This window comes from Ursus maritimus, unplaced genomic scaffold (assembly GCF_017311325.1).
Source record: "Ursus maritimus isolate PB19 unplaced genomic scaffold, ASM1731132v1 scaffold_2, whole genome shotgun sequence".
Classification (NCBI taxonomy): domain Eukaryota; kingdom Metazoa; phylum Chordata; class Mammalia; order Carnivora; family Ursidae; genus Ursus; species Ursus maritimus.
The window spans coordinates 92,574,105-92,600,129 of record NW_024424452.1 but is presented as its reverse complement, the minus strand read 5'-3'; the positions used below and the strand labels follow the sequence as shown (position 1 = coordinate 92,600,129).

Below are 26,025 nucleotides of genomic sequence, written 5' to 3'. Positions count from 1 at the left end.
TTTTTAGAATTTAATAATATTTTATTCCAAAATAAAATAAAGTTTATTTCCAAAGTATTTTTTTATACTTAAAAATGAATCATTGGCTTGACAAAGATATTAGAAGACTCCTTTTCTCAACTCACGGCTGTACCGTCTTAGGTCTAAAGATGCTGAAAAAGATAAAATTGACATAACAGAGAGTTTTCCAATTCATGGAAGTAAAGAATCTATTCTAAAGAAAAGCAAAACTGTAAATAAAAATATATGACTAAAGCTATCCTTCGATTTTTCAGATGTTAATAATGTAACTTATTGTGCCTTATGAAATAAGACATTTCAGAAAGTATCATGGTACCAGTGAACTCGAGGTTTCATTTTGAGACTAATTTTTTAGAACTGAAAAAAAAAACACTGAGTATATTTTAAATATGCTCTTTAAAAGCAAAATATTGATTTTTAAACTAGAAATCATAACAGGGCAAGTTATCGTAATGCACTGTCTGGAGAAGGGCACATAACAGCTCAGAAACATCTGCAGCGGACAATGCTGAATACCTGGATGAAAAGTCAGTACAAGAAATCCAGGCACTGTACTTTTCAACATTAGAGTAACTTATCACACAAAAGATTTAGCTGTAAACATGAAGACTGAGCTGACAGCTCAACTGCAGAATTTTATCTCTGCCTCACAAATGGAAAATCTACAGACATGGCGAGATGTGCTCTTTCGCTTGTATCAGCATTACCTAATCAGAGAGCATGATCTGTTATGTGAATTCTGGGCAGTCGAATGTATTTGTGCTGAAATTTTCAAAGCGAGTAACTTTTTTTTTTTTTTTTAATCTCATGGCTTTCCTGGAACATCAGTGTTGCTATCTTCACCCCTGGAACCAAAGCAATGAGTAAAATTGCTGGCACCTTAGCAAGAACCAAGGCAGTGTCACCAAACTGTACTAGTAGTCATTGTATTCTTTACCACTGTGCACTCATGATAAATGGAAAGGAAGGAAGGAAGGAAGGAAGCCAGATGAACTTACAAATGTCCTTGATAAAAGTGAAAATTACTAATTTTATTGAATTTCAGCCGTGAGCAAGTGTCTTTTTAATATTCTCTGACAAAACAGAAGCCACATATAGGGTACACAGTGGCTGTCTCCAGGGAAAGTACCATGAAATTACTTGAGTTATGAGATGAACTAGCCATTTTTTCATGAAACTTCATGGTTATTCAGACTCAGCTATTTGGCAGACATTTTCTCAAAAGACGAGTAAAGTCGGCTTGTCAATTCATGGAAAATAACTGGGAAAATATTTTGCCAATCTGAGTTTCTAAGCAAAAATTAGAATTTCAGAAAACTTGTATCTATCGCCCTGAGCTTGACAACTTAATATTTAAAGAATCTCCTGATGAGATTGGTGGCGAGTAACAAATGTGATCCTTTGATATGAAACAATGAAATGGGTCAACATCTGGAAGACCTGCATAACGCAGTGAACCAATGTTTTCAAAAAGGCCAACGTATAAATAATAAAACCATACATGGGTAAGAGATCCCAATAGATTTCAATGTAATATAGTACAAGTTCACTGATACGATTTCAGAGTCCACATTGCAATTAACCTTTAAGAAACCACCACCTGTCTAGTTTTTGTATAACATCAAAGAAAAATATCCCTAACTACCTACAAAGCCTTTAAAAATATTCTCTTTTCCAGTTGGATATCTGTGTAAGGCTGGATTTGTTTCATATACTTTATCGTAACATATTGCAACAGAAATGTTGAATACAGAAATAGATATAAGAATCCAGCCAGACATTGAAAGAGATTTGCAAAAATGTAAAAAAAACAAACAAAAAAACAAAAAAAAAAACCAACGCTGCTCACCTCACAAAATTGCTTTTTTTGCTTTGGAAAACAATTATTTTCATAGAAGAGTTTTTACATTAACATATTTAGAGAATTGTTATTTTAAAAACGAACATGTATTTTTAAAATTTAGCCATTTAAATTTCTAATATTGTAAATATCAATCGATAAAGTCCATGTAAACAAAAATGCTCTTTGAGGACCTCAATAATGCTTGAAAAGTATAAAGATACCAAATAGTCTGAAAACTACTTTTCTAATATATCAGCTTCATATTTGATAAGAAAAAGTTATGTCTTTGAGGTATAAGTGTATTGGGCATGTACAGACAACTCAGTCACATATCAGAGTGCTCTTATACTTGTTATTCTTTCTTCTTAGAATATTGTTCCTCTAAGTTGCTGCCTCTTCATCACTTGGTTTCAGCTCAAATGTCACCTTGTTAGAGAGGCCTTCCCTGATGACTCTACTTAAAGCAGCTCACTCAGGTCATTATTACAATGATGAAACTGTATTATTTTTAATCACAAAATTGTTTTATTTTTTCATAACATTAAAACACAGCTGAAACTATTTTGTGTTTACACCACAATAGGGGTTTTATCTTCTCCACCCCTGTATTCCTGGGTGCTGAGAATACTATCTGGACATGGTGGATATTCAATAAGTATTTCTTCAGTAACTATATAACTTTATACAACTCAAAATTTAAAAATCTGTTACGGGCCGTTAGGGCCAAAAAACTGCAAATTAGAAGCCTAAGGTTTTCTTTCTTTTTTTTGTCTAATAATATTTTTAAAAATTCTTAATGCCAATATTAAGAATGTATGTTAATACAGAGTCTCATATAGTAATAAGACTATAAACAGAATAATCAAATTTTCCAGTTTCCATCCATCCCACCCCACCCCCTCCAAAAAAGTCAGATCTGACAACTCTGGGCATACATTCCTGCACTGTCACAATCAGCTGGGGCCAAGGAGTAAGCACTTTTGGACTTCGAGGGCACTATTCAATTCCACAAAGTGGCCGCTAGAGGGCACCTCTCCCACTAACAATGCTTCCCCAGTTTCTGAAGGCATTTGGGTTTCCAACTCCTGCTTTGTGACCCAGGAACTAGCTCTTTTAATATATAAAATATATATTATTACTAATAATATGTATATATAAATATATATAATACATAAAATATATAAAATCTTAACCTTTTTAAGAACAAGTTAGATGTGATTATGATAATAGACAAAGGGAGAACAGAGTAAATAAATTCTTAAGGTCTTATTTGGCCAGTTGCACTCATTTGTTTAAGATCCAAAACTGATAAATAGAGATACTAAGACAAAAACCCATCAGTATTGGCTGAGATACTTGATTTCCAGCCAGGTCATCATTTCAGAAGAAGAGGTAAATACTAATCTCAAAAAGACACAGTTCATTATATAATTAGTTAATTTTACACTCTGATACATTTTGATAGGCCCTCCAGCCTTTCCTATTGCACTAATTTGGTATTTTAAATATCACAAATTATATCATACCGAAGTCTGTAATGTTAAAAACTGCTTCTACATAAACCGTTAATTTAAATGTTTATTGGTCATCAATTCTATAAACGAAAAATCATGTTTCTATGTTACTTAGTCTTAACCTTTTCCAAAACTGATCAGAAATTCCACAGCTAATAAAATTAGCTTCTGATAATAACATAAGAGAAAACCTGAGCCAAAAATGATTCTCATTAAATAAAATATAATCACTAAATTATAATTTTATCGTCTCAATCTAGAAACTAAACTTAGAAAACTATTTTTGGAGCTATGGGAAATGCAAGTTTACTCACGTAGGTTATAAAGTACTGACACCTCGACAGTGGTAATCAGATAACTATTCACTAGATGTAATTCCTATCCAATAAAAACAATTTTTAAAAAGTTCTCTCAATAGTAATGACTCTCAATAAGAAAAAAAAATGCCAGTTTTCAAAAGCACAAAAGGACCGTATTTACTCAGATATTTCTCTTCCTCAATTACTGCCACACCTAATTTTGAGCAGTACATTAAAAATCACATGCTTTCTATTCTCCATTCTTCTTTCCCAACAAGTAATCCTGTGATTCTGAAGGTTTGATAGGAGCAGCTGAAGAGATGAATACGCATATAATTAAAATCTGAAGAGAGAAAGTTGGTGATAAATTGTTCCAAGTTTTATTCAAATTTAGCAGAGATTCTTAATGGGAATGCTATCTTTTTTAATTTTAAAAATAACATTCATTTGATTATAAAGCCCAAACTTTGCTCCTGACAGTATACACAGAAGTTTATAAAAAAAAGAAAATAAAAATAAGATACCATCTTATCACCCAGAGACAGTATTTTGATATATATCCCTTGTCTTTTTGTATTTAATCAATACAAATACCTGCTTCTTAAAAAATATATTCTGTAATATCTTATAAGCTATGATGTAACCTGTTTCCAAATATACTTCTAAAATGTATTTGTTAAGATATATTTCCCTGTATGATCATAATATTTCTCTGTAAGATCATTTATCTAAGCACACTGGTTAGAAGTTAGGTTGCTGCTAATTTTTTTGTTGTTTTTATAATACTACAACTAGCATCCTTGCAAATAAGTATCAGTACACATTGCTGATTCTTCAGGCTAAGTTCTCAGAAGTGGACTTTCTAGGTCCATTTAAGGGGATAAAAGGATGAACATGTTTAAGGCAAATGCATACTACCAAAATGCCCTGCAGAAAGCAATGCTACCTTTGATTTCAGTCAGTAAAGGGGATAACTTATATTTTTAGAGAGGGTAACCAAACAAGTCAAACATAGTAACATAACCATGGTCAGCACTGCAACCAAAAAAAAAAAAATTGTTCTACAACATAACAGTGTAGGATGTGACATCCCAAATAGGTTAAACTGGTTCAGCTCAAATTACTACCTTTGTCAAACTGTACACAGCTCTAATGCCAAAAAGCTAATCTCGAGAAGATAATAAGAAAGCAGCAATTTAGCAGTAGAACCATGTATGTTTGGGGAGGGTCCCTCAGTGGACAAAACTTCTGCTCCCCAATGAAGCCCTCCCCAACTATTCTAATCAGCTGATTTGTCTTTCTGGAAATTCTTAATTCATGGGCAGTTAATGCCAACATACATACTTAAGCATTCTGTTTTATGTAACGAAGTTCTGTTTCCCGGACATGATGTAAACCCCCTTGGAAGATACAACTTGCCATTTACACTGTTCTCTTAGTGTTTATGTATATTGATGAGTTATTCCTCCAAGACCTCTTCTTGGGAAGACAAATTATTAAAGGGCCGATGCTTACTTTGACTGTGCGGAGAAGTTTGCAGCAGCAAAAACAGCAGCTTCGACCTCTACGTTGTCATGTGAGTCCAGACTCTGACGAATACTATGGTGAGCATTCTTCCTCTCAGGAATTATTGATGCCAGGCTTCCCAACATCCTACAGAGACAGAGAGATCCAAGAAGAACAGAAATATAATAAGCTGAAAATCAAGAGAGGAAGAAGCAAGGCAAAGCCAGATTGCCAAAATTAAAATTTGTAGGTAATTCCTTAAATCTCGGGTTAGTAAAACATCAACTTTAGGAATCAAGCAGTGACTCAAATTCTAAGCACTTTTCCACACTCTGATATGTCAGAGAAATTAACATGGCTTATCTAACATAAGCAAAATTGGAAAAATTATCATCCTGAAGTACCTCCCAGGTACCAAATAGAGGCCAGAAACTTCTGAATTATTAAAGCATCAAAATATCAATTTTCCAATGTTCTATAAGTCCATTTTAGCAAAACAACACTCTTCCTATTAAGCAGATCCAGAAAAAAAAAAAAAAAGGTAAGACTCCCAGTCTTTTTTCCTACATCAGTAAATACTGATACCATGATTTTCAAATCTGTCTTCAGCATCAAGAGGACAGAGGTAGAGGACACTCCCTGGGGTTCATTTCAGACTCTGCAAGGATGAGGAAGGTAGCATCTGGAAAAGCACAGTCTATTTATAATAAATTATAAACTTGGAAAAGGAAAAAAATTCTATTGTTTGTCACATAAACTACATAAGATAAAGCTTGAAAGATGTTTTCAGCAGAAAGGCATGGATTTTTGAGGGCTACGAAACACTGCAATAAACAAAACAGAGTTCCTACAGTGACAACCTTTCTCAAAGTCAGTGTCCTACGTACCCTTCCAACTTGACATGTCACCAACTATCTTATGGAAATTTGATTGGACAGAAGTATTAGATTTTATACCAAACAAAATACTAAAATGGACTAAGTATGTCATTTGTATTCAATGTGAAAACAAAGTTTTGAAATTAGATGAGTTATTTTTCAAAAGAAATACAGCTTGTAATGTAATATTTTATATAAGAAAAGATTAGGCTAATATCAACACATTTTGATCAACAGTTTGTTACTATTTAAATATAAAAGGGCAAAAAAGGCAAAATCCCATTGATCACTACTTCCTGAAAATACTTCTGGTAATATTGTAAATAATTTGTAGCACTACTTTTCGAACACTATGAATCCCTCCCAGCTTCTTCTTCCATTTGTTTCAATTAAGAAGTCTAAAGTAATGGGTAAAAAAAGAAAACACCTTTAAAGTATCATCTCTTCCTTGTCCTTTCTCCTCTTTAAGTTGAAATCATTCTGACTCTAAGAACTCCTTAGTGTTTGAGAGACTTCACTTTTTGCGTTCCTTCGTGTGTTTAATCTTATGAACATTCTTCCAGAAGGCAATCTCCTTGAGATAAGAGTCCCCACGTTAATCTATTGCCCTAAAAACACACAACAAACTTTCTATTCAATGAGTACTTAATGTTGATCTATCATTTATCAGCCCCGTCTTTTCTTTGTAGACTTTGTTTTTCTCCTTAACAGACTCGTTTTACATGGTGCTATTATAATGCTCCTCAATGAAAAATCATGTTCCTATAAAACATTGAGATCCTTTCTGTATCACAACTTTTTCTTTATAAAAGATAAAGTATTATAGTCAAGTACTTCGCGATAGAAGGAAGGAATATAATCACTTATATGCTTCATACCTTTTCAAAGACAGATTTTAATAGCCAGGTTCTTTACGTTTCTACGGTGACCAAAACTTTTTCTGCCCATGTTGCATTTTACCATATAGGAAACAAGTGAATCCATTAGGGCGGTTATTACTTTTCTCACTTTACATCAAGGAAAGTGGTTTATGAAATGTCACCTCATCAGAATGTGAATTGGGACCGGAACAGTTCTCCCAATACATCCAGCCAAACCTCTCTTCAGCTGAGCAGGCCGCTGGTTCCCAAATGGGATTTCAAAAAGCTGACATCTTTTTTTTTCTTTTTTCTTTCTTTCCTTTTTTTTTTTTTTTTTAACAAAAGCCCTTATGTTTATTTCTCCCTTTTAAAAGCAGAATATTTTGAAGACCTCGTAGCATAAACTAAAAGCGATGTACAGTGGTTAGTGGCTATCACAGACGCACACTCACTTGGTTTCACACTGCCAGCATCTGGGCTGGTTCTGACACCTACCCAGTTTGGAACTATCTTTATTCTGAGGCATACGTTATTTTAGTTACAGACAGAAAACATAAGAAACAATAATGCCGAGACATAACTTAAGGAAAAGCATAAAAATGGTAGTCATTCTGTTCATGACTTTCAGGCCCTGAAAGAAGTTTCTATTTTTAAATATGATTTGTAAAGCATATATCTGACAAAGGACTGGTATTCAGAATGTACCAAGAAATCCTATAATTCTGTAATAAAAAGACAGGTAACATAATAAAATCTAAACAACCTAATTAAAGAAAATAGGCAAACAATCTGAACAGATCTTCCCAAAATAGATAGAAGAAACTGTTGTCAAAAGGTACATGAGCAAGTGATCATTACCATCAGGGAAATGCAATTCAAAACCACTGTACACCCCATTAGAATGGCTAAAATGAAGAAGACTGACAACACCAAAGGTTGGCAAAAGGGTGAAGCAACCAGAGCTCACGTGCTGTTGGTCAGAATATAATGGTTAAAACCACTTTGGAAAAAGGTCTGGCAGTTTCTTATAAAATTAAGTATACGCCTACCCCACGACCAGCAATTTCACTCCTACGTATATATTTGGCAGAAAGGGAAGCGTGTTCACAACAAGCCTCGTACAAAAAGGTTCCACCAACTTTATTTGTAATAGCCCCAAACTGGAAACAGCCTAGGTGTTCATCAGTAAGAGAACAGATAAATAAACTCACAGTCACACAATGGAAAACTCAGCAATAAAAGAACCAAATTACTGACATACAAAATTGGATTAATCTCAAAAACGTTGAGTTAAAGAAGTCTTACACAAAAGGACACCCACTGTAGGAGCCCACTTATATGAAGTTTGAAAACAGACAAAAAATTTATCTATATAATGGGAAAAAATGAGAAGAGCGAGCAGTGGCCTCTGGGGAGGTGGATGAAGGAACTGAGTAGAAAGAGCGTAACGGAATATTCTGGAGTAAGTTCTTTATCTTGATAATGGTTGGAGTAACTTGAAGCATCTGTCAGTACTCAGCAAATTAACCTTAAAGAACCAGATAACCCTGTGGGGAGCCTGGATGGCTCAGTTCGTTGAACATTCAACTCTTGGTTTAGGCTCAGCTCATGATCTCATGTGTGGTGGGATCACAGGTCTCCACGCTGGTCTGGGAGTCTGCTTGAGATTCTCTCCCTCTGCCCCTCCCCCTGCTTGTGCATGCACGCATGCGCGAGCACTCTCTCTAATAAATAAATAAATAAATCTTAAAAAAAAAAAAAAAAGAACCAGATAACCCTGTAAATAAACTGAACTCTTGCTAATGATACACATGCCGAAGTATCCAGCAGGAAATGTACTATCTATAATTTACTATGAAATGCATTAGAAAAACTTTTTTGCTCTATTATTAAAATTTATAATAAAATGTTATTGGGGAAAAAAGGAACCTATGTTTTAATATATTTAGCCCCAAGTCAAATGTGTGATTTATCATGCTTTTTCTTACATAATTAAGGTAGTAAATGACATGGTGCTTATTACTTTTTTAATGGCGAAATTAGTATTCTTTATAATTTTTAGAAGATTGTATTTTTAAAACTTTATAATGTAATGTTAAATAATACACTAAAAAATACTTTTTTACTTTAAGTCATTCCTTGTATCATGAAAAAAATGAAATCAGGAAAAAAATTTTAAGGCTATTCAAAAATGTTCTATTTTTGTGAAAAGGGTTTGATACCCTCATATTATGTTGATACTAGAATTTTAGTTTTGAGTTGTTATAAATACACTTTTTTGGTATTTGATATTTACTTTATAATTCTGGAAACTTTACAAAATGATCTGATCACCCCTTAGTCCTGATCTTCAAGCTTTTTCCTCTTCCTAAAGTAACTATTCCAAGAAATGTTTTTAAAACACGTCCCTACTTGGCAAAACCATCTAAGGCCTTGTATATCTAAGGATCATATTAACTGCACTACATTTTATTTATTTATTTATTTATTTATTTATTTATTTATTTATTTTTAAGATTTTATTTTTAAGTAATCTCGAAACCAATGTGGGGCTTGAACTTACGACCCTGAGATCAAGAGTCACAAGCTCCACCGACTGAGTCACCCAGGCACCCTGTACTGTGTTTTAAATGGTAATTGTACTCCTTAACATTCTTAGTTCATATTTCTTTTTTTTTTTTTTTTTGATTCTATTTATCTATTTGAGAGAAAGAGAGAGAGAGTGCACGGGACGGGGTGCAGGCAGAGGGAGGACAAGCAGACTCCCCACTGAGCAGGGAGCCAGATGCGGGGCTTGCTCCCAGGATCCTGGGATCATGACCTGAACTGAAGTCAGATGCCTAACCGACTAAGCCACCCAGACACCTCAACTCAAGTTTCTTTTAATATTTTTTGCATCAAGTATTAATGTTGAAAAATATAATTTCAATCTGATTTTTTTCCTTTAAAGTGTTCTTTCTAAATAAATAAATTTTTCTGGAAGCTTTCTAGAAATCTCTGGTTTTATTGACAGCAACAGTTCTTCAATGAAGAACTGTGGCAAAGCCCAGTTGTCATGACTTGGAAAGAACAAAATGAATGGAATATTCAAATATTAATCTATATTCTTCTCAAAACATTCAAACTAGCTCTAAATTATTTATAAAATCATTCTACTAGTTAAATGCTATTATTTCTTTTTAAAATTATCTTCTGATAAAAAAAAATAACCTATGCCTGTGGAAAATAATTCAAACACTGCAAAACCACTCAGAAAAGTCTCCTGTAATCCATAGCCCACTAACCCCTTCCCACAACCAAAATAATCTCTGTTAACAGTATATATTCCTCCAGATTCTTTTCTGAGCCTATATAAACACATATATTAATATTATGGATAAAAATGAGTTAAAAATGGACAACACTTGACTACTTGTTTTTTTCAACTTAATATCTCTTTCCTTTTTAAAGATTTATTTATTTATTTGAGAGCGAGCAAGCACAAGCGGCAAGGGCAGAGGGAGACAGAATCTGAAGCAGACTCCGCGCTGAGCACAGAGCCCAAAGCAGGGCTCTATCTCATCAGCCTGAGTCACAACTTGAGCTGAAACCAAGAGTCGGATGTTCAAGTAACCGTGCCACCCAGGTGCCCCTTAATATCTCTATGTTAAACACACACACCCTTCATTCTTTCAAAGTTATACAGTGGTCCATAAATTATTCCCATATCAACATAATTTTGCCCCAATTTTTCACTTTTTACAAAAATGATACTATGATCATCTGTATACATATATTCGCCAACTTTTAAAAATGATTTATAGAAAAAAATTCCTGTAAGTGAATTTGCTGAATCAAAAGGTAAAAGCTATCTTAAATTTAATTGTTCTATTATATATAGTTTTTAAAAGATAAAACCAATTAACTGACTTTAAAATATCACACTCTGCTCATAGTTTAATCACTCAAAAGGCAGAGGAATTACAAAACCACTTAATTCTGAACAAGAGGGAAGAACAGACTCCTGATGGGAAAACTTAGAGAAGTGACATCCTAGACTTCATGGTTAAAAAGAGGGCTCACTTCTGAACAAGGCAAGTCAGAAGTGAGCCCTATAATTTAGGAAAGTGAATTTCAAAAGTCTAAAAATTACACATTCATTCCATAGACAGCAGACCTAAAAAGAGAATATGGTTCAACCTGGATTTAAGGTTTACAAATATGAAATTTTGACAAAATTTTAAAAAAAATTTTGGGGGGTGGGTCCCTGGATGGCTCAGTTGGTTAAGCAACCCATTCTTCATTTTGGCTTAGGTCATGATCTCAGGGTAATGGGATCAAGCCCCACGCTGGGCTCCTGCTCAGCAAGGCATCTGCTTGAGATTCTCTCTCTCCCTTCTCTTCTGCCCCTCCCCCTGCTCCCTCTCTGTCTAATAAATAAATAAAATCTTTAAAAAAATTTTTTTAGATGCCAAGAAAGAAAAGGATGGAGAAACTACAGTGGTTCCATCTGGCATTCTCCAAGAAGTTCAAATACAAATTACTGCATATAAAAGTGAGCACATAACCAACAGTGAATAGAAAAACTGACATGAACCAGAACAAGATCAGGAAGGTAGGAGCTCAAAATGAGCTGAGGCTAAGCTAGATTCAGACCCCAGTTAGCTGATCAGAAGACCAACCCACAAAAAGGAATGTTTCAAACACAAGTTAGGCAATAATTCACAACCAAAACAGTATCATAGGTGGTAACAGAAAAGCATGTACAGATTGGGATGGTTACCGTATTTCTGCCTGGAGCCTCAGCTGAAAAAACAAATTCTTAACATTCAAAATGAAAAAAGGAAACATATTGCCCTTTTTGAGTACATAATTGCAACTCAAACAATCTTGTGGTGATTCATGATAGCAACAGAGTATACCGGAGTGTGATGGCTCTTGCTACAGGATCATTACTATGAATCACAGAGAAAATTCTCTTCACAAATTCATCCACATTCAGAATCTTCTCCAAATGCTTCTCACTTTGTTGAGTAACTTTAAGAACACACAGCCTCAGGAAATTGTTTCTGTGAAGAACCAGAGGTAAAGTAAATTAGACCACTTTACGAAAGTAATATTTAGTTAGGAATCAAAGCAACACTAATGATATTAAATTTTAGCAACGGGCCAATGTTTTTCAACCTAATATTATTTCTTATCATTTAAAGAGCTAAAGCCTACACTTCAGGTTTTGTTGTTGTTATTGTTTTTAACCCAGGAATACCAGGCTGGTTTAATATTCAAATATTAAGCAATGTAATTCATAATATTAACAGGCTAAAGAAGTTACACAGTCATGTCAATCGATGTGGAAAAAGCAATAAACAAAATTCAATAACCCATCCATGATAAAACTAATCAAACTAGGAATAGAAGAAAACTTCTTGGGGCGCCTGGGTGGCACAGCGGTTAAGCGTCTGCCTTCGGCTCAGGGCGTGATCCCGGCGTTACGGGATCGAGCCCCACGTCAGGCTCCTCCGCTATGAGCCTGCTTCTTCCTCTCCCACTCCCCCTGCTTGTGTTCCCTCTCTCACTGGCTGTCTCTATCTCTGTCAAATAAATAAATAAAATCTTTAAAAAAAAAAAAAAAAGAAGAAGAAAACTTCTTCCTGATAAAGAATATAAACCAAAAGCCTACAGCTAACACTATATTTAGGGGGTAAAAGAATGAATGCTTTCCTCAGAATTCTGGGGAAAAGACAAATATGCCAGCTCTCATTATTCTTATTCGACATAAGGCTGAAACTTCATGTTAGTACAGTAAGAAAAGGAAATAAAAGACACACAGATCAAAAAGGAAGAGAACCTGCCCTGATTTGCAGATGACACGATTGTGGGAGTGATTGGCATATTTGATTACTTCACCAACTGGAAGAGGGATTCTCAAGTTTTTGCTTTTGCATCTGTTAGTGTACCTGAAATGCCCAAACAAAACAAAACAAAACAAAACAAAACATAAGGAATCCTTTTCAAATGTCTGACATTTTTCCTAAAAATAATAATTTTCTCATGTACAGACTGCTCATCCAGGTATGTCTTAAATTTATTATATACAATAAATACAACCGTTCAAACTGACAGAAAGGTAATATATCATAGATTCTGGAGACCAACTGCCAAGACTGGTATTTTGGCTCTGTCTCTCACTAACTGTATTATCACTGTGGACAAGTTAACGTTCTCTGCTCAATTCAGTGTCCTCAATTATATGACGCTGATCAACAGTGCTTACCTCACCTGTGAAAACATGTGCATCTGATGTATAGAAAGAGCTCAGTAAACGTTAGTTACTCATATTACTGCAGATGGGTGAAATAAATGTCCCCATTACCCCTTCACATCTTTTTCTAATCAAAGAATACTGACAATATTACTCACAAAAATTTAGTATGTTTGAGGATTTTCATCAAAGATTATACATAAGACAAAAATTAAGGAAGCAAACAAATAGAAAATTTGTAGTAAAGAAAATGAGATCACATGGCAAAATAGTCAACCTCCCAAGTTATTTATAAAATGCTAGTTAAAATAGCAATGAAGGACCATTTTATAACTAGCAAATCAGAAGTAATAAAACAAACAGCTGGGGCTGACTCGGTTGTGGTCAACAGGTATGTGACCTTGGTGGTGGGGACTGACAGAACTGCCTTGGCAAACCATATGCCATACATTTGATAGGAAATAAAAAACTCACGTCTGTTGTAAGAGATATTAGACGTCCTGTAACTCAGCATTTACAGCTCTGTCTCTCTCTCCTCCCACAGTGGACCCCATTCAATCCTTTCTGATGTGTCCTATTGTATCAGTTCCCTGGATGTTACCTGACATCCTCAGACATGTATGAGAAGGAAGGATGAGAAATGTTAAAGCCAAGGCCAAGAACTCTAAGCATATATTAGGGAAAGGATAACATAAAGGAACGAAGACTCAAGTATCAAGAAGGAATGTGGAACTGGAATAACATACTCAAGATCAGAGGAGATCACGTGAGAGTTTTCAAGATGCAAAGTTTGGAAACACTGCTCCGCTGCTGTACCTAGAGAAAACGGGAGCTACATGTAGGAATCGTATGGTGTTTGGTAGCGTGAAGCCTACACTTAGAATACGAAGCAGAAGCAGTTAGCAATGCCTGCAATCCTGCTGCAAGATACCCAAATGGCAGTGACAGAAAGAGAAGCCCTAGGGATGAATTAAATCTCCTCCATCATATTATGACCAAGGCCAGGAGGTCAGACAGTCTTCCTCTTCCCTAAAGCTAATTCTACACATCTCTTCCCCTTCACGTCTGATTTGGTGTTTGAACACAAAGTGCATGGAAACTAGTCGAAAGAAGCAGGAAATGGACTGGTGGGGACAAAAAAAAAAAAAAAAAAAAAAAAAACCCAAAAGGTATTTATCCAGGCCTTCCATGTTTCAGGCACTTCACAGTAACATGTAATCTTGTGTTATAAAATAAGTTACTACTGGGGCGCCTGGGTGGCATAGCGGTTAAGCGTCTGCCTTCGGCTCAGGGCGTGATCCCGGTGATCCGGGATCGAGCCCCACATCAGGCTTCTCCGCTATGAGCCTGCTTCTTCCTCTCCCACTCCCCCTGCTTGTGTTCCCTCTCTCGCTGGCTGTCTCTATCTCTGTTGAATAAATAAACAAAATCTTTAAAAAAAAATAAAAATAAAAATAAAATAAAATAAGTTACTAAATCAGGAACTCCCCAAAACAATGTCTGCAAACCACAGATACTTCCAAAGGATGCAATATATATATATTGAGATTATCTTAATTGGATTTATTCTGTTCCCCAAAGAAATAAGTCCTCTCTCACTTATAACTTCATTTCTGCTTAAAATGCCATTACATTTCACACCAAAAAGCTTTGTAAACTGCTACGTACATCCACTAAAATGGTCACTAACCATGTGGAAGTCCCAAAGAGCAAAACAATAAAGAACCACAACATTAATAACAAAGAAATCTGAACAAAGTACTTTACGACACTGAGGCTTTAAAAAGACTTACCCAACTCTGAAAACATCTGCTAACTTTAGGAACGCAGAATTGATGAGAATAGGGAATGGATATTTCTGAAAGAGCCTGGGAAAGCGAACAACTGCTTCACACTGTTCACCAAGTTTGCCAGATCTTAGACCTATGAAAAGCACAAAAACGGGAGAACAGCTTAGAAACCTGTGGCTACAAGGCGAAAATAGCAAATACCCACACAGCATCACACAGTCATAACATAACAGTCATTCACAATTAGGTAAGATACCACTGTAACTCATGAGCTTTTTAAAAATAAAAACGGCCAACAAAATAGTAAATTGGTAAACCGCCTCTTTAGATATAAGATAATGAAAAGGAAACAAATTTTTTTTTCAAAAAAGATTGAGTATTTTAAAAATACTCGGGGCCAGAAAACAAATCTCAGCAAAATTAAAAGGACTGAAGCCATATTTTGTTATGTTCCCTGACCATAGTGGAATTAAATTAGAAATGACTAGGAGAAAAATATCTACGAAATTCCCAAATATCTGGAAACTAAACAACTTCTAAATGAGCCATAAGTGAAAGGGAAATTAGAAAAATCTCTTGAACTGAATGCAAATGAAAGCACGACCTGTGCGATGCAGCGGATACAGTTCTTGAAGAAACATTTATAACATCAAATGCTTCATGTTAGGAAAGAAGAAAGGTCTCAAACCCATGAGCTAACAACGGGGCCAAAATAATTCAATGGGGAGAGGATACTCTTTTTAACAAATTATTCTGGAACAAATGGGAATCCATAAGCAAAAATAAATAAAACCCCGGTTCTTAATTTGCACCATATACAAAAATTAACTCAAAATGAACCACAGACCTAAATGTAAGAGCCAAAATTATAAACCATATAAAGAAAATACGGAGGAAATTTTTATGAGCTTGGGTTAAGCAAAGAATTCTTAGATAAAACACAAAAAGCATGAGTCATAGAATAAAAAGTGATAAACTCCAACAAAATTAAAAACTTCTGCTCTTCAAAAGACACTGTTAAGAGAATGAAAAGACAAGCCGCACACCAGAAAAAAATATTTACAGAACACATATCTCATAAAGGATAATGTGGAGGCCACTTTTAAGCCATAGGCTTGAGCAATGGAAACTGAGTAAGGTAAAGGGGCCCACAGCGACCACTGAGCTGAATGCAGACAGGCCCATTAGGTGACCCACCTCAAAATATCCATAAACCCTAGCTGACCAACGGGCTACTTACAACCAGGCACAGGTACCAAAAAAGGAAAATTCCGTAGTTCCCATGCCTCCTCACTTCCCCCACTATACTCCACCCCCCTCCACCACTGCCTCCTCACAGTCTCCCTTGCAGTGTCCTCGATAAACTACTATCTGCTTTGTTCTGTCTTGGGTGAATTCACCACCCACACCTCCAGCCTCCACCCAACAGGGTCGCTCCACAGACAGCATCCATACTTCTTATGCCTCAATAAGAGGACCACCTGATTTTTGAAATGGGCAAGATTTGAAGGGAAATTTCATTAAAAAAGAAATATGAATGGCAAATACATGCAAGTTAACAGATGTTCAACACTGTTGGTCATCAGGGAAATATAAATTAAAAACCACATTAAGATACTACTACATACCCACTAGAAGCTAAAAAATTTTAAGACTGACAATACCAAGTGCTAATGAGGATATGGAGCAACTATAACTCTCATATATTGTTGGTGGGAATGCAAAACTGTATGTTTCTTTGGAGAACAGTTGGCTGTTTTTTATAAAGACGATCCTATACTTAACCATAAAATCAACAATCCTACTTCTAAATATTTATCCAAGTGCTTTGAGAACATATGTCCATACAAAGATTTGTATTTAAATGCTCACAGCAGCTTTATCTATAATAATCCCAAACTGGAAAAAATCCAAATGTCCATCAACTGGTGAATGAATAAACAAATTGTGGTCTAGCCATACAATGGACTACCACTAAGCAATAAAAAAGAAAAAATTGCTGATTCATGCAACAAGGGTGGATCCTAAAATCACTATGCTAAGTAAAAGAAGTCAGACCCAAAAAAGACTATCATACTGTATGACTATTTTATAGGACATTTGAGAAAAGGCAAAACTTTGGGACAGAGAATAGATCAGCGGTTGCCAAGGCTAGAGAAAGAAAACTGACTACAAACGGATACAGGAGAAGTTTTTGGGGTAAAGGAGATGTTCTATGTCTTGACTGTGGTAGTGGTTTCATGACTGCATCCATTTGGTGAATTTAATTATCTATAAATTATACCTACATAAATCTGATTTTAAAAATATAAAAAAACCCAACAAACAAAAAGTTAATATTCAATCCCTAAAAAATATTCATTTAGAATGAATATCTTGATATGGTATTAATAGCATCAGCTTCAAATATTTCTTTTAGTATTCTAGCATTTATAAAATGCTAATTATATCCATATTCGTACAAGAATAAGTGCCCTAGAATATCTCTGTTCAATAAACTCTACTCACTGTTAAAAAATGACAAAGGAAATATTCGTCTGAGGACTCTTTATTGTCAGTATGTTTCAATACAAAAGATAACCACAGAGTAAATCTGCATAGGCAATTTCTACAACTTATTAATGGTTTGAATTCTGTAAATGCACTCAAGTTGGTTATTTGGTACTTGGAATGTATTTCCTCGTAGGAAAAAAACAGCACTATCAGCACTCATCATATTCCAGAATCCAATAACCACTTATAATAAAAGTTCCTATGGGAAAATTAATTGAAAATTAATTCAAGTTTCTAACCGAGATATTTAGAACATATTCCTTCTTTGCCTGCTCCATTCTTCCCCTACCCCCCCGCCTCCATACACAGAACTGCCACTAAAGCTCCTAAGTCCTCTTCCAACCACAGTACCTGTGGAAATGTTCTAGGTAACTGGCAATGGCTGATGTAGCCTCAAAAGCTTTTCTAAAGCCCTGACTTGATGAAGGGGTCAAGAGACACACACGTAGGGTAGTAAGGACAAAACGGAAGGGGAGAAGAGGAAGGGCCAAGTCTGAGGATGTAGGTGAGAGCCAAGGAACAGATGTGTTTGTGTGTATGTGCTGTGGGAATCTGTTGGGACAATCCACAGTAATCGGACTTTTTTCCTTCTCTTCTTTCTGCCAGTAGCTGACTGATGCAAAAGGGAGTAAAGTTCTGTTTGTAATGAATTAACCTTGGTTGGAATGAAAAAGGTAAAGTAGGAGGCAGCCCATGAAGAGGGAGTTTGCTAACAGAATATGATTTGTTTCACTTTCCCTTAAAAAACACAACCACAGACTACATTCTTTGGTTTAAATATGATGATTTTAAATGTACCAAAGATAATTTTGAATCTGGCCAGAGAAATGTTTTGATTTCTCTAATACTGTCAACTTTTACTTCCTTAAGATAAAATAGACCCTCCTTCCTATAACAGGGCTGATCAGAATAAATAAGTTAAAGAATAGTAAATTTCTTTTTTAATAACTGATCTAAGAGCTTTAGGGAAAAGGAAACAAGAAAGGCTGGCTCTCAGGAACAGAAGCTGCGGTGCAAGAGGAGAGAGAAGTGTATTAAGACCTAGGATTTAGCAAGAATCCTAGGCTCGGGGCAGTATGGTACCCATCTTGCTTGCTCTTGGCCAATTTCAATTCCAGGATAAGGCAAGCACCTGAAAACAGGCACTCAGCACTCTTGTTCTAAAACCAGAGATTAAGGTGGAGGAATGCTATTGCTGTTTCTTTATCTTTGTATTCTCTCACCAAAGAAACAGAGCTCTCTTTCTTTTCAGTGCCTGCAATTAAACAGTGCTTAAGTCAGTTGCAACATGCAGGTAGACTAGCCAGAACTAAAATAGGTTGTCTGTAAATTGCTTATTCTTTCAACCTTCATTTGACGGAAGTGAAATTCATTATTCTAGGCTCTTTTAGCACTTCACATGTGCAGAACAGTTTGCTAGGCTAGTGGTTTTCAGCTCTGGTTCTGCATCAGAAACATTTGTAAAACTTTTCAAAAATACCTGTGCCAGAGTTCTACTCCAAACCTACTGAATCTGAGGCTGGGGCCCAGGCATCTGTTTAGTTACTCTGAGGAGGCAGGAACTTAGATCATCAAGCTATCCATACGATTCCACACTTCCATACTCTTTAACTGTCCTGCCTATACTGGAGTTAGAAAACTATTAGTTTGCTAAATTTGGCCCTCAGACAAATTTCATCTGATAGATAACAATGTTTTTTAAAGGCTTTGAATTCATTGTCAAATTTTAAAAATGAAATGAGATCTCACATAAAACCCAGGATTTCTAGTTTTGAAAAATTTAAAGATCTGCAATGTCACTAAAGAAGGTGGGAGTCTTGACCAAAGAAAACACTGTAGTACTGCAGGTCTGTGCTGAAGGCCCATTTGGGTTTGCTATCATTTCTGATAATAGCCATGTACCCGACAATCTTTCTCTAGCAATTTTTGGCTGCTGTTGGGCACACATAACTAGAGGAGAATCTTGGATGATAATTTAAACTGCTGGTAAGGGGGCACCTGGGTGGCTCAGCTGGTTAAGTGTCTGCTTTTGGCTCAGGTCATGATCCCAGAGTCCTGGGATCGGGCCCCATGTCGGTGGAGGGGGGGGGGGTGTCCCTGCTCAGCAGGGAGTCTGTTTCTCCCTCTGTCCTTCCCCCTGCTCATGCTCTCTCCCTCTCTCTCAAATGAATAAAATCTTTTAAAAAAATAAGTAAGTAAAGTGCTAGTAAGAAAGTTAATGAAGTTAATAAAATGTGGCACCATGAAATCTAAGCTCGGTAAAGAAGAAACAACAGGAAGAGTCTGATGGGTAGGGGAAACTAGTGAACATATTGAGGTCTGAATGATAACAAAGAATAATCAATACAGCAATTAGTCCTGATGATGGTGATGGTGCATATTATGTGCTTATTCTGTGCCACTTTACTAAGCACTTCACATGAATTAAACTCTCACTGCAAACATAGAAGTTAGGTACTATTATTATCCCCACTTTAAAAATGACACAAAGACTGGTTATGCAATGTGCCTAAGAAACAACAGCTAATAAATGGCGGACGTGGGATTCACTTCCTGGCAATCCGGTTCCAGAGTCTATGGTCCTAAATTATTATGCTAAATAAAATACACCTCGAGCAAGTAACTAGCTAGAGGACAGAGGTTAAGATTTCAAAAAGGATATTTAAATTATGATTTAGAGCGGTGTAATTCTGAGGAAAGACAAATTCTAGGGAACTGAGGAAGAATAACATAAATGATGGTAAACTTGGGGATTGTTATGTACAGTAATCAAGTTTTCAAAACAGCACACAATTCCAGGTAGCATGTATCAGCCAGATTTCTTAGCTTCAAGCAACACAAGCTAACTGGCTGATGAGGCAGAACATGAGTTTATTAAAAACCTAACAGTTTCAAGGCTAAACATCTAAGAACACCTAATACCACACTGCCAGACTGATTAGATGAGAAGTCCTGTTGCTAGGAAACACCAGATGCTACAATCAGCTCTGCTGTCATCCAGGAACCCTGTAGCCATTGCCATTGCTACCGTCCCCTAGGAACGCTGCCGCCGCTGTGGCTGCCAGGGCACAGAACTGTGAGAGTGCTCTCCAACTATGCCTTCTTGCGCTGCTGAACTCCTAAATCACAGAGCCCAGAAGAGGTCTCCGCAGGGCGGAGTTCACATCCTGCTCTCTTGCAAGGGAAGCCAGGAAGGTGAGCTTTTCCTTCCACCCTGGTGAGGCAGGGCTTGGAGTGTGGGTCATTCCTAAAGCACAGGAGTGATCACAAGATGCTAAGGGACCACCAACATGATGAACACCCCTTACAAAGTTACAAAGAATACTGGGAATACACATTACCTTCCAAGCACATTTCAGGAGGGTTTGTTCTACACATTCGCTTTAGCTAAGGAGTGAGGATGACTCAGAAAGGAACCATAACACACATATATCTTAAAGTGTATTCATTAAAAATGGGGGTGAGAGCAGGAAAAATACCAACACAAATATGCACCACACATTATGAGGTAACCTAACAACCCATAGCTTAATAAATCGATAATGGCAAGTCTCAGTAAACTATATTTAAAAAGCAGGAATAGAAAAAACTGAAATGGTAGTCAACACAACTGATAATAATAAAATACCCTTCACCCAAATTTCATAAATTGTCTGTAATTGTACATGGTGAGATGTATGCAATATTGTGTGGCATGCACACAGAATACTGATTTAGAATCATAAACAAATTAGTTTATTTATGAATACCAACTTTCAGGAATATTTAACAATTCATTTTGTAAGTTACAAGACAGTAGCTCTTAGCCACCTATGAAGATGAGTCTATGGATTTCAGTAAGAACTGCAAAAGGGTCTTGGGTTTTTGGACTAGTTCCTGACTCATCAAATGATCACCAATCAGGAGCTGAGATGTTAAGACTCTCAATTCCACATGAACGTACAGGTCCACTTCGTGACACTGTCAGACTAAATATGGTCTGGTGGTACAGATTCTCAAGAGAGAATTAGATTGACTCCGTGTGGGTCACATGTCCACATCGGAATCAATCGGTTATGGCATGGAATTAGTCACCTGGATAGGCCTCGCTGCAAAGCCTCTCTCTTTAGTAGGGAATATGGAGATACTTCCAAAGCCTTCTATTTATCATAACACCAACCACATCTGTGCCAATATGGACAGTATAACAGCAATCTGTGGCCTCTCACAGTCTGAGAATTCACATGTTTTGGAATATAGGTGAGGGGATAGCCTCTAAGGGGAAAATAAGGGAGAATAAATAGTTGTCCTGATTTATATCAATTTTCCATTTCATATTTTAACTTTTCATTGAGCATCCCATCACATTTTTCATGCAGCAGTAAGTTCCCCCACACCTCAAGTAGCAACTCCATCTCCTGTATTTCCTCCCTTCCTATTGCCCAGCTGCAAGAAAGGGAACCACTGCCTTCCCCATTGCTCTTTCACCTCACCCTTTCGAGGTCACCTCACAGGAATCAGATAGGCTAAGTGATGTCATTTAAGGGAGACTCTCTCCTTTTCACTCACGGTGAAGGAGATCTTGCATAGATTTCCCTAAATCATCAGGACACCTTCTGTCAGTTTAGATTATGCAGAAGTTATACTAGTGAAAAAGTTATACTTCTTAGAGTAATTTATGTGAGATATGTCTTTTACAATGCCTACATTAGTGATTGTCCATATTATGAAATGTGTCAGATAAATGTAAGTAGTATTTGATTTTAACACTTAACTCTGTTCAGTCGTCACAGAAATTCAGTCAGTATGGTTATCAGCTTAAACCTCTAAAAAAGGGACAGAAAGACCTCTACATAGCAGCTAGAGTGATCTCTAAAAATGTAAACCAATCCAAGTCAGTCCTCTGCTTAAAAACTTTCAGTGTCTTCTCAATGCATTTGGCATAAAATCCAAACTTTTTGTCCTACCAACAAAGCCATATTTCATCTAGCTCCGTTTCCTTCTTAAAGCTGTTGTGTTCACTAATACAGCCCTAAGCCTGAGTACGGTGACTAACACAATGTAGGTGATCCAGAAGTATCTGCTGGATGAATGAATGGCTATCACATGATTACTTTCCTGTGTTGCTAACTACATCCTGAAGGAATGGACTTGACTCAGCTTCAAAACAGCATCCATTTATTCCTAGAGAGATCAGAAACAAATAGCTTACTGCCATGCTTGCTCAAAAGGCTCAGAACAAAGTGCAACAGGCTATAAATGACATTACCCAAGTGTGTATCTTAGGACACTAGTGCCACAGATGTTTCTTCATAATGGAGTTCAAGTGTCACATCTGTACACCTAACTGCCTACTCAACACCTCCATTTGGATGATTATGAGAGGTCTCAAATTTAGCAGTCCCAAACCGATTTCACTTTCATTCACTCAGTAAATGGCAACATATACTTCTAGATCAGACCAAAACCTCTAAGGTTTTCCTGACCACTAATTCTCACATTCTCACCAAATTCATTAGTGTACCTTGTTGGCTCTACCTTCAAAATATATCCAGAATCTCAGCATTTCACACATACTCACTGAAGTGGCCCAAGCCACTATATTCCCCTCTACACCCACGCTGGATTGTTATAATTGCCTCCTCACTAGTTTCCCTACTTCTATCTCTGCAATGTACTCTCAACACAGCAGCCAAACTGATCTTCTCAAAGTTAAGCCAGATATGCCACAGATCTGCTGAAAATCCCCCACGGTGTCCCATCTCACTCAGAATTATAGCCAGTCTTTTCAATGGTTTGTACTGCCCTACATGAACTGGCTTCTGGTTATCTTTTTATCTTCAATGTCTATCACTCTATTCCAGAAATGGCATGCAAAACAGGCTCCAACCTCAGGGCCTTTGCACTTGCTATTCCTCTATTTGACCAATGAGGCCTTTCCCTGACTATCCTATATAAAATAACCAACCCCAACTCCACACCCAGTTTTCTCCAGCCCCCTTCATTAGTTTCATTTTTCTCTACTATTTGTCATAATATATGCTTACTGTATTTGCTTATTGCCTGTTTTCTCTGTCCAAAAGTTAAGTTCTACAGAGGCAAGGGCTGTGTTTTGTTTTATTGTTGTTTCCCTAGGACAAACCCTAAGGAAGTAAGGTGTGTGAACGTGAGCGTCTGTATGTTTTGGGGGGAAGGAGGGAGGGACAGGAAGAGAGGCTATGGAGTAAGAAACTCCCATTAAAATATTTTAAAAACAATATTCCTTGGAATGCACTTTGGTAAACTCTAGTTGATTTGGAATTAAAAGAAGGTTAGAATTTGCAGCCTTCTGACCCTACGAACTTTGACTCATAAAACAAATATTTTAACAGATAAAGTATGAAATAATTCAATTGTTAAAATACTAAACTATATTCTAATGAAACTGGCTATTTCTGTAATCTAATTTCCTAACAGCTTTAAAAGGTATATAGCATGGTGAGGTGAAAAAGAACAAAAATTTTGTTCTAATCTTGTTCAAATTATCTTTCTGAGCCTGAGACTCATCTGGGAAATACTCACCTGGGGTATTGCTGGGAGAATGGAACGTGATAACGTACTTAATGCCTAGGACTGACAGCTGGTTTAGAGTTAAACAATCAATAGTCATCCATTTATTTCTTACAGAACTGAAATAGTTCTATTTCAACTTCTAAGGAGCAAAAATTGTGAGTTTTTTTCTTAACATAATGGCAAATTTTTAGGAATTAAACAATACCAGATTTTCTGACATCTCAGAGCCTGATCCTGATCTCTGCTCTACAACCACTTTCTTACCGTCATTATGAAACAAGCCCACCTGGCCCAGAGTGGTAGAAAATATCTTTTGATTTGGTGGGGTTATTAGATATCTGGACCTGCAACTCTCACTAGGGAATAAGGAAGAAATTTCCAGAATGGAAAACAGATCTAATACTATAATTTTGTACTGCAGAGGGAAAGGCCCTACAAGCTTTGGTAAGAAAAAGTAAAAAGCTCAACATCATTTTCTTGACTGATGGGAATGCACTAAATATACTGTGACTCAACCAAAGGAATATCTCATTGGAGTGCTGTGACATTTTTATGTTGGTCACAAGAAGTTAAAAGCTTTTTAAAAAGTCTGAGAAACTCTGATCTAGACCTACCCACTAGAAGTGTTTACAGGTTAAAAAACAAAAAACCCCAAAATCCCAAAAAAGTTAACAGTGTCCAAGTAAGAGCTGGGAACTGGCTCAAAGCGGACTTAAAGACAGATCCTTCTAACCCGTAGTCCCAATTCTCAATATATTATATACTGACTATGGTTAAGGAAGAATTAACTGTATACCAGGTAACAAAATGTTTCCCCCCATTCAATAAAAATCACTGAAACAAAGGTTTAATACTTGAGTTCTTTAGTGTCAAATATTTGCCTCTGCCTCCCATAGCCTAAGAAGGCATATCTTTAGCATTTAATAAAGGCTTCGTTTGCATACAATTATATCACTTAGTATTTACAACAGTCTTGCAAGCTCAATGGTACTGGACCCACTCTGCAGACAAAAAAACCAAGGTTGGGTGAAGTTAGGTACCTGTCCATGATCACAAAATTGGTGGCATTAGAATTCGACTCAGTCTAACTCCAAAGCTCCTTCCACTACACCAAGCGGCCCTACCACCCCCCACCGCTCCTCCCACAGGAAAATAGAACTCGAGGAATTTACAGAAAGAGGAGATATGCTTTTCGGATTTTCTTGGTCGTATTTAATGACTTAGTAACCCGCAGGTAAGAGTTACAGAAATAAAATACATTGTTATAAAGTGCTGCAAGATTATTACCGGCACTCTTGATAAGACCTTGTCTCAACTGAACGTACCCACAAATATTTTCACAATTCAAATGTAGCATTTTTACAAACTGCTTGGAAAATCGGGGGACTGTGCCCTCAAGCGGTCAAACGGGGCCCATCACTGGAGCTCACTACTTGTTCAGCTGGTGCAAAGGCAAACCAGCAACACTGCAATTTTCCTGCAATCTCCCAAAGCGGGAAATGCTCTAGACTCACCAAAAGCATAGGTGCCCGCCCTCGCCCCCGCCCAGGGAAGCTAGGCGCATGCGTCTGGCCGGGGGCTACCACCGCGTGGTGGCGCCACTGCCCCCCACGCCCGTTTCACCCGCTCAGCCCGCTCTTTCGAATACCTTTGTCTAATTCCATAAGGGCAGAGTTAGCATCCAGCTCCTGTTCGCCATAGCCGGCATCTGCCAGGAAAGACTTAGTTGAGTTTGACGCCATGACCCGAATAGTCACTCGACTAGCCTATTTAAAAAGATTGCAAACTCTGCCCCAGCACCGCCATCTTCTTCCACCACCTTCTCGCGGATTTTTCCTCCGCGCTCTGTCAAGCCCTGTTACGCATGCGCCCTGGTCACCCCGCCGTTCGCCAGCGCCTCTGCGGCCCCCCGCGCAGGCGCTCAGGGAGCTCCTGAACTCTGGGTTCCCGCGGCTCGGAGAAAAGGAGGCGGGGATTGGAAGGGGGAAG

At 37.0% G+C, this 26,025-nt stretch overlaps 1 protein-coding gene across 1 annotated transcript in view; it reads right to left on the bottom strand.

Moving 5' to 3' along the window:
• The window catches only part of INTS7 (integrator complex subunit 7), an 88,873-nt gene extending 62,996 nt beyond the window's left edge, over positions 1 to 25,877 (bottom strand). The window contains exons 1-4 of the mRNA XM_008701174.2: positions 25,685 to 25,877; positions 14,956 to 15,085; positions 11,823 to 11,969; positions 5,193 to 5,330 (exon numbers count right to left, since the gene is read on the bottom strand). Coding sequence (XP_008699396.1) covers positions 5,193 to 5,330; positions 11,823 to 11,969; positions 14,956 to 15,085; positions 25,685 to 25,778 — 509 coding nt within the window. The 5' untranslated portion in view covers positions 25,779 to 25,877. The remainder of the gene's footprint in view (positions 1 to 5,192; positions 5,331 to 11,822; positions 11,970 to 14,955; positions 15,086 to 25,684) is intronic.
• Positions 25,878 to 26,025: the final 148 nt, after the last annotated feature.